Below are 9,940 nucleotides of genomic sequence, written 5' to 3'. Positions count from 1 at the left end.
CTGATGGTCACTTGAGGTGAAGCTCAAACGGGACGTACTCAAGACTGCTCCTGAGGTCTTTGGGCAAGGTCTATTTTTTGGCAGGCAGTAGGACCTCAAGAACACCACGTAGGAGCATCTTATCTTGTCCTGGCCTGCTGGAACCAGATGGCCTGAGTGGACATCAGGCTCTGGAAGATGTGGTAGGAACACAGCAAGGTTGGGAAGAACATGCTGCAAGTTCAGGAGCAGAGAAGACAGGGTCCAGGCAGTGCTTGAGGATCTCTCTGGCACATTCTCCTGCGGGATTTCTAATGTCCAGGGAGTGGCGCCAGATTCCTTCCAGAATGAACCTGGTGTGGTGCACTGCAGCCCTGGTGATCTTGTTTGGTCCTGGTGTGTTAGGATGGCAGGTTAAGAATCCTATAGCCCCTGAGCAACCTGGGGCCGGAGGTTTAGGGTTTAGTTGCAGAGGAGGATGGTATTCCGATTGGTGACTGGGAGGAAGTGAGATCTGAGCTGCAGTGCAACTCTGTGAGGGTGGTCACCTTCAGAAGCAGCAGACACAGGTTGTAACTCCCTGCTGCAATGGTCAATGTGGAGTCACAACATATAAGTAGATAAAACTGCCCAGCAGAAGGGGCTTTCATGGCAGATGAGGGGCTTTGGACAAGGGAACATCCCTTGCCCTTCTGCCAGAGCACGGCGGTCTCATTTCCTGTTAAATATCAGGGTTAAAAGAGGGCAGGGTGTGCACAAGGTTAGATGGCTTCCTGGAAGTCCATGCCGGGGTTCAGCTGAGCACCTTGCTCCCAGTTCTTTGCCAGTTGTCACCTCCCTCCAGCAACTTGTGAACACCCTACCAAGCGGCTGGTCTATCTTGGAGTATCACAAAGAAAAGGGTTTAGAGCCAGAGAGGATCACTTCCCAATGTTATGGTCTGAAAAATGGCATAATGACACTCAGCTGTGGCATTAGGATGGCTACAGCGAGCTGCGTGCTACAACAGGCATGTGACAGGGAAGTGGAAACTGCCCTTTTGGTATATAAAATCTTGAACAGAGAAAGAGAGGAGTGTTCACTGTTTGCTCTCCAGCGTGGGACAAAATTTGTGCCTGTGTCCCGATGGGGCTGTTTACAAAGACACGAGTGCAGCTGTCCAAAAGATATTACGAAGAGGGACAAAGTTGTTTCTCCAAAATTTTATTTTAATTTAAATTACAGGGCCAGCCAGATATTCTGATAAGAAATTCACTTTTCCTCAGGAGGAAGGAAATGCTTTCATGGCATTAACAACTGTATACATCTCCACTTTTTCTTATAGGGTTAAAAAATCACATTAAGTAACTGCTTAAGTAAAATTAAACCTTTGTAACACAAAAACAAACCACTTCCAGTATAATAATTTGGTAATATGAATATATTAAATGAAACTTCAATGCAACTTTTCAACTTTGAACGTTTTTACAATGTTTTGTTTAAACACAAAAACCAGAAAGTCTGAACTACCTCCGGCATCCAATGCATTAGTAACATACAAAAATTTCGATACACTGCACCCCGTCCTCCACATGAAAGGCTCTAGAGCGACAATCACGGACCTGCCCAAGTGGAAGCTGTTCTGTTTGGACTTCTAAGAACTAGGTTGGCAAGGAGACGCTTCTTCCACTTGGTGTGGTGACTGCATTCACACCAGCTGCTGACACGCGCCACTTGACCACAAGAACCAGAATGCTCTTCTGCGGCTGGGCCTGCCTCCTCCATGGCAGGGGTGTTGTTTTGAGGAGGTCAGAACGCTTTCCCTACTTCCTTCTGGTAGAGAACATGAGTTATTTCACACAGATTCTTGTAAAAGCAGCCTCGGGAAAACCAATTACCGTAGACTGCCATTTAAATTAAACAGAATAAAACTTATCTATTTTCTGGAGTGGTTTTTCAAATTGGTGTCCTTTGGAGAAGATCTTAAAACCTGCTGAAACATCAATTGGAAGGCTCATTTTACTGGCTGATAAATAATTCAGTTAGTAAGAGGCTAGCAAAGAATAATCATATAATAAATTTCTTAATCAGCTACAGCCATGCTGAATTCAAACTGGCAAACTCTGATTCATAAGTTGTTAGTTGTGATCTTCGTATCACTAAAATGAACAGATACCATTCTAATAACTTTACACAGATAGAGTCTAGGAGACATTGTTCTGCTGTGGTCACAGTAACAAAAAGTGGTGCAAAATCAGTTACTTTATAAATACTGATAATTTGCAGCATTAAGGAACAGGACATTAAAAAAAATAAATTTCCCCGTAGGACACCTATGGCTAGGAACTTCTTTTCCTAAGAGAAGCCAAAGTTTTAATTATTCAGTTTCACAACTATTGTATTGGATTACTTACTCTAAGAAAGAAAGGGTGCTCTACAGAGGCCCCCCACAAAGAATCAGCATTTATTTAGCATAATCTGTATCATTCATATATCTGGCAAACTTATGACTCATTTTAATGAATAAGGCCAATATTATGCAGGAAAGTGTAGCGGACTGAGTTCCAGGTTTGTGGTTCCGCAAATCATGGCACCCCATTAGGTAACTGAATACAAAGGATTGGTTTACTTTTTTCTTTTAATGCTGTGATCCTTAAATGTTAAATCAGCATTTTCATGTGATCTGAAGTATTTCAATTACATATGAGCATTCATTTTTTTTTTGCAAAAAACTCAGTATTAGGTAATAGTTACATACTACTACAATAACATTCCTCTGCTGTACAAATTAAACCATTTAAAAGAAATGAGCATTCTAAGAATTATATACAAAAGAAACCTGTAAGCAGTGTTGAAATGAAATGCAAGGTGTTGTTGTTGTTGCTAGCTCTACTGTTTTAAAATATCTTCAAAAAGTAAAATTAACAAATACCCTTCAACATATCCAGGTTTACAAGTTTCAAGAAAATCAAATGTCAAAAAAGTTCTACAAAGCTGTGAAAAGCCTATATACATTTTCCTTATGACCTTATGAAGCTTCATACTTTTTAAGAAGTTGCTAAGTTTCAGTATCAATTTATTCGCACGTCAACTTAATCCGCCCCAAAAGCTCACATCTTGGATATAGTTCCCCTGATTTCCAACAAGCTCTGCATGCACGCTCTTTCTTCAGCGAAGGCAGGTGTACAGTCTGATGCAAGGATGCCACGTGTGCACATGCCACACTGCGCTCAGATCTTTCCCAAAGAGGAATGGAAACACACGGGTGTGCCTGGGTGCTATCAGGGCCTCTCCCCTACACCACTCTCACCCATACGTTTGCCTCCACAAACTCAGCCACACTCAGAACTCCTACAAGCAAATGCAGTCTTTGAATTCTGAAATGACACAAAGATCAAGGAAAAGCCCACGTGTGCTCTAGTGTGCAAGCAGCAGCAGCTACGTTCTCCAACCTGGACTGAAAAACAAAAAGGTAAAATGAAAAACCGTTCACTTAACAGCAGATTAGCAGTAATGTTCCTCATGAATCGATAAGTGTGCCTGATGCTGAATAGCTAACAGCAAATGCTGAATTTGGATTTAATATTTTAGATGTTTATTGGAAATTAGGCTTCTTGCTGAGCTGGTCTCTTCAAATCCCTGATCTGTTTAACTAAATAGGTCTTCTCATCGTTGAACTGCTCGTCCTCGGTCCTGTCATTTTGAAACTTGCTGAGGAACTCGATAAGTTTGGTCTGGTTCTTGAGAAGGATGTCCAGGATGGGCTGTGTCTTGTTAGGATTGGCCACAAACACCTGCAGAGAGAAGAGCCCATGTCAGTCAGAGAAAGAACACAGGTCTGGGTGTGCTCCTGGGGCAAGCAATGAAGCCAGGGGAATAGTTTTTGCTTTAGAGGAGCTTATCTTTCATAACATGGGGAAAAATAATAATTACACGTTATAGCACAAATAGCATTTCCAAACTCATTCTGCTTATCCTGAAACACAGTGGTTAGTACTAAATACAGACTGATATTAGAATAAAATGAGCAGAAATCATTTCTGGGCCTAGGAGGTTAGATGGATTTTAAGTCAAAATCTTCATGAAAAGCAATAAGAAATGCTTTTACTCTGCAATGAATAATCTACTATGCCAAAGATAATAACACTCTTTTATAAATATACTTTCTTGTTCCCCAAAACAATTTTAGGTCTTTCTGTTTAAATGTTGTACCACACAAATATGAAAATTGAATTATATTATCACCAAAATGAAGTTAACAATACCTTCAGTAATTTGTAAATGGAAAGAGATAAACAATTCTGGAGACAAATATTATTTACTCTACCTTGAAAACGTGAAAGGCCTCAAACTGGATGTTACGACTTTTGTCTCGTAGAAGATTCATCATTAACTTGAGGTTCTCAGGTTTACTGATGTATTTTGTCATAATTGTGAAGTTGTGTCGATCTAACAGTAGTTCACCGAGAAGCTGAGAAGATGTTAAAACAATTATTCTTAAATTATTGAGTTTTAAACCAAACCCAAAGCTTTAAAAATAACTCATTCTGTAATCACCATTACTAAATAAAAAAGTGAAGTCTTACACAAGAAATATAAATTTGCTGGCAAAATATAGAAATAAATAAATACCAATGTGGCTGCAAAAAAGATAGTACCAATTAAACTTTATCTTTAAAGTACCACTGGGGCCTGCCACAGTGGCGCATGCCTATAATCCCAGCAGCTTGGGAGGCTAAGACAGGAGAATTGCGAGTTCCAAGCTAGCCTCAGCAGAAGCGGGGTGCTAAGCAACTCAGTGAGACCTTGTCTCTTAATACAAAATAAGGGCTGGGGATGTGGCTCAGTGGTAGAGTGCCCCTGAGTTCAATCCCTGGGACCCCCGACCCCCCAAAAAAGTACCACTGGTCTCAAAACTGTTGCATGTGTTCATGATATCTTCAATCTGGCCTATGACTAAAATAAACTGTGAGAATGAATGAGTTGTTTCATTCATATCCATCAATAAAGGCTTACAAATGCCAGTCTCCTTACAATACTGCAAAAACAGAAAATGAAAATCGGTAACAAAAATACCTACAAACCCAAAACAGAAAAACCCATAAAACAAATGCCAGTCTCAAGCTTCCTTTTCATGTTGGTAATTTGGGGTGGTAGAAAGCAGAATGTGTTGGCTCTTCTAGGATCACAGAGAAGGAACCTCTCCAAGCTAACATTCAGAGAGGGGAAGTGCCTCCACCAACTGCCAAAATTCCCCACAACCCCCTGAAGAAGTTGTTCTTATCAGTCAGTAGACTACTGGATGATCATGGAGGTGGGGACTAGGATAAGTTGAAGATCCCCAACCTCAGGCTGAGAGGATGGCTGGGAGATTAAGCTCCCCCCATGGCAACTGACAGAAAGCACTAGGTGTGCCTGGACTGTTTTGGTACTGATACTTTTCCAAGATGGGGCTGTTATTGATCCCTGACTACAGAGTTATGGCCTTAAGAAAAAAGAAGGATGTTGCTCGTCAGGTGGAAAGGACTCCATTGGAAATCTGCATGGCAGACTATTCTTATCAAAGGACACAAAGTATTAGTGTCTTTCTACAGAAAAATAAGGTCTTTAAGGGAGATCTCCCTATGGCTGGAAGGGGCAGAAGGAACAGGGTCTTGATGAATATGAATTCAGATACCTCAGAGGGGGAGGAACTCCGGGTAGAGTCTAATTTAAAATGAACCTGGCAAAGCATGTAACAGTTACAAATTTCCCCTCTCAATCCTTTGTGATTCTATCTATTCTTCCCACCAGGACCATTTACTGACAGAATGATAGTGGTAGTTATGCATTTATTGGCTGCCCTAAGAATTTAGGGCAGCAAACTTTTTCTGTAAAGGGCAAGACACTAATATTTTAACCTCTGCAGGCCGTATCATATGGTCTCTGGGGCAAGTATTTTAAAACAGTGTTGTAGCCTGAAACAGCCTTAACAATGTGTAAACAATTAAACACACGTGTTCCTATAAAACTTTGTTTACAAAACTAGGCAGATGGCTATGGCTAGATTTGGCCCATGGACTGTAGCTTTTTATTTATTTTTATGTGGTACTGAGGATTGAACCCAGTGCCTCACATGTACTAGGCGAACGCTCTACAGCTGAGCCACAACCCCAACCCCTGGACTGTAGTTTTGCCAACCTTTGTTCTAGAGTTTAAATCTTATTTATCTTCTTCTTATTATTATTGGTGGAGTTCTTTTTTTGTGTGTTTTTTTTGGAACTGGGGGTCAAACCCAGGGCTTTGCAAATGCAAGGCAGACGCTTTGCCACTGAGCTATATCCTAGCCCTAGAGTTTAAATCTTAAATTTAACAGTTTTTAGTTAGTTTCAACTAGAATTGCCCATATTCTGTGTTGATCAAAAGTAGCCCAAGTTGTGGCAGGCTTGCACCACTGTCCCCTCCCCTCACAGCCTTGTGGGCAGCTAGCTGCTCAAGGCACAGGGAATCTATAATCCTTCACCTAGTTGGCATGATTCTAAGTTTTAAAGATATGGTTCAAAACCTAAATACTGCATTGCTAGGAGACAAAGCCCTCTGAAAATTTGTCCATTCCCTTTTGGTGTCTCTAGCTGACGAGGGTGCAGACAGGTATACCACAGGGACCGCTGCCACGTCCTGTTCCTTTCTGCAAAAATCCTGACCGTGGACTAATGTATGTCCCCATGAAGTCTACAACCCACACCAGACATGTCTCCCTTTCCCCAAATCCAAACTTCAAAAACAGAAAAGAGAAACAGGTGACCCGAAGTCATGAGTCTGTCATACCTTCAGTGACTGTCTCTTGGTCACATAATTTTCTGAATGAAGTAGCTTCTCATATTCACTGAAAAACTACGAGACAAGAACACATATTAGGGTTATTTAAGAAAAAGACTGGCAGAAAACATAAAACTCAAGGTCAAACTTTTGACACCATACAGGTCAGTGGTTGCCCAAGCTCTTGTGCTGCCACTGGTTTCACACCTTCCTCTGAAGCCCGCTTATCACCTGTGTGAAGAGGGCTCCTGCAAGGCTCCAGCCAGGCCCAGACACCGCTCAGTCAAGTCCTCTGGGCGACCCCAAATGCCATGAGCACAAAACAATGCTCCCTCCGCCCCACAGTTTTCCCATGATTAAGTCAGTGGTCATTTCTTGGTATTAGTCCAGAAAACCCTTTTTAAAAAAATGAGAACTCAATATATCTAAAGCACAACAAAGAGAAATTACATGTTTTATATATCAAGCGAGGCCAGAAAATAATCAAGACGGTAACAGAGAAGAAACCCAGTACTGTGCTAAACAGAGAAGCAAGAGTCAGGCTCGAGCCTGAAAGAGGGGAGAGATTTCATTTGGAAACATATTCCTGGGGGATAAAAAAATAAGGGCATAGCTTGAGGGCGGACCTGGAGAAGACAGGATGCTACAAATCTAAGAGCTGACAAGAGGCCACAAGATCTTCAAAGTGGCAGCACTAACAAGAAGTGTTACTAGAATGGCAAGGGCTGTGAGTCACTTCCCTAAAGCAGGGAAGTAGAAAATGGAGAGGACGAACAAAGAGGCCAAGGCTGTCCTTGAAACATTTAGTATTTTTAGAAGGTCAGGTAGTTTTAAGGCTATATATACATTCTGCTTTTTTTTTTTTTTTTTTTTTTACTTTGGATAGGTTTAAAATGTTGCCAGTTTGAAGAATCAATATGACTCTGTTGGGTATTGAGCTTTCCTGAGACTTTTCACTGGGTGTGGTGGCTGCTACATAATGCTTGCTTTGTCACTGGTCCATCTGTGCTTTGCCCTAGGAAGAGTTCTCATTAGCCATTCATCTGGGGTTTAAGGCCCACAGGCTGAATCCAGCCCATTGCAGAATTTGCTGAAACTCTGCTACTATGCTCATTTGCTTATTACAAATAAATTCATTTTTGTACTAATGAATTATTTATGGTACTTTTTGTGGTATCACAGAAAGGAGAGTGGACAGAGGCCACAGGGCCCATGAAACCTCAAATATTTAACTCTCTGACACTCCTGGCTTGGGGCTAGCTTTGAGGCAGTCACCTAATTTGCATGCAAGTAAGTTAAAACTGCTCTTTTCAAATAACTGTTGCAATGATGATTAAAAGAGCTAGATCCACCTTTAATCAGTAACAAAAAATACATACACCTTAAGTTCTTGACAGAAAATTCAAGTTAAGATTTTCTGCTGCATGTATATGGATAAGCTTGGTTGTAAGAAATAACTTTCACGGGGAACAACTTGAGGAGTATGTTTGTAGTCCATGCTTTCCTCCAGATAGGTCCGATTTTCTCTGGGATCAGGACAGCCAGAGGACAGGTAACAAACCTGGGCACTTGCCCCAACCCACCTGTGGGCCCCCTCAAATACTTGCTTTTAGGGAACTGCACTTTAGCTGAGTACTGTATATGCTGCAGCGTGGCCTGCAATGACTGTTACCCACTGTGTGACACTGCGATCTGACTCCCCTTTAAGAAGGTGAGTGGAAGAAGTCTGTTTCAGATTCCAGTGCTTGGGAAGGATACATTTCTTCTGAGCAACCAGCACATAGTTTACTTTATAAATATTATGATGCTTTGGTTATTAGAAAACTCAGAGCCAAAGGGTTTAGAATTTGAGAGCATGAATTTTTCTGTAACAACCTCACCTCTGGTTTTTTTTCTCCCTCAGATCTTACTACCCTGGACACATTTCTGTTAGTTTCCTCACATACATAAAATCATGTTAAATGATGCCATTCACTAATAACATGTAGAAAATGATTTTTTCTGCTCTTAGTAAATTTCCTGGAAATTAGCTAGTCTGTATCTTAAATTAAGATATTCTGGCATGTTAAAAGATGTTTGAGACCCAGGTATGGAAGTACACACCTATAATCCCAACAACTCTGGAGACTGAGGCAGGAGGATCATAAATTTGAGGCCAGCCTCAGTAACTCAGCTAGAGTAAAAAATGCTGCAGATGTGGCTCAGTGGTAAAATGCCCCTAGGTTCAATCCCTGCTACCAAAAATAAAATAAATAAAATTTGAGACCATGTGGCAATTATAAAGCTGCTAAAATTTACTAAATGTTTATTGTGTTTTAGCACTATCTCAGGGGCTTTAGCATTCAAAAACTATATGCTTCCAGTATGTACCCTTATCTAATGCCCACACGCCCCAGTAGACAGGGACTTCTTTTGGGCTGAAGATCCTGAGGCAAATGAAAGCAGCTGCCTAAGGTCCTATCAGCACACTCACAGGGCTGGCACTTGAAGGCAGACCTCGGGCAGTCTGACACGAAAGCCCATGTTTCCAACTGCTGGAAAAGGCCCTGATGAAATCAGAGTGCTGCCAATTTAAGTCAACCACATACCAAAAAAACCATACCCATATCCAAATACCCATAGGCAGAAATAAAAGTAAAGAACTGGCAGTATTTAAGCCATGTGTGAGGCTGTCTATGAAGGATTTAGTATGTACTTAGCATGGTGTTTTGAGCTGCTGGGAGTCGTAGGGGAAAATGAGAAGACAAAGACTGAGGAAGCATAGAATTTGCTTCCAAGAATCTTATTATGTAGTTGACCAGCAAAAGGAACAATAAAGTGTTAATAATACCTATGAGTTCAAAGATTCACAGGACTAGTGGAATAATTAAGCCTAAGCCAAATCTTGTGGGATAGATATGAATTTTAAGTGGATTGTTGATATTCTGATTTCTCTAAGAGTAACTATTAGATCTTAGACAACATGGAGTTAAACTACTATGACGTAAGAAAGTGGTGGGGGTATGGAGGGAAGTGCTCAGAGGAAGCAGAACTGGTGTAGTGAAAGGAAACAAGCAGCAATGTGGTCCTGGGGTGGCTGTGTGGGTCACAGGGAATCAAGTCAACAAAGCACCCAGAGCATTTACAATTCTTGGGGGTGGGGTGGGGTCCACCATTACCAGGGACTTCTGACATTGACTCAGAG

The 9,940-nt window shown here is 41.3% G+C and overlaps 1 protein-coding gene across 1 annotated transcript in view; it reads right to left on the bottom strand.

Annotated features, from left to right (window-relative positions):
• Window positions 1–1,166: 1,166 nt before the first annotated feature.
• The window catches only part of CAB39 (calcium binding protein 39), a 77,418-nt gene continuing 68,644 nt past the window's right edge, over window positions 1,167–9,940 (bottom strand). The window contains exons 7-9 of the mRNA XM_081262117.1: window positions 6,766–6,831; window positions 4,286–4,429; window positions 1,167–3,752 (exon numbers count right to left, since the gene is read on the bottom strand). Of these exons, the coding sequence (XP_081118243.1) occupies window positions 3,564–3,752; window positions 4,286–4,429; window positions 6,766–6,831 (399 nt within the window). The 3' untranslated portion in view covers window positions 1,167–3,563. The remainder of the gene's footprint in view (window positions 3,753–4,285; window positions 4,430–6,765; window positions 6,832–9,940) is intronic.

Source organism: Spermophilus citellus (genome assembly GCF_964194105.1).
Source record: "Spermophilus citellus genome assembly, chromosome: 11".
Lineage (NCBI taxonomy): Eukaryota > Metazoa > Chordata > Mammalia > Rodentia > Sciuridae > Spermophilus > Spermophilus citellus.
The sequence above is the reverse complement of the archived record's forward strand: the minus strand, read 5'-3'. Positions and strand labels throughout refer to the sequence as shown.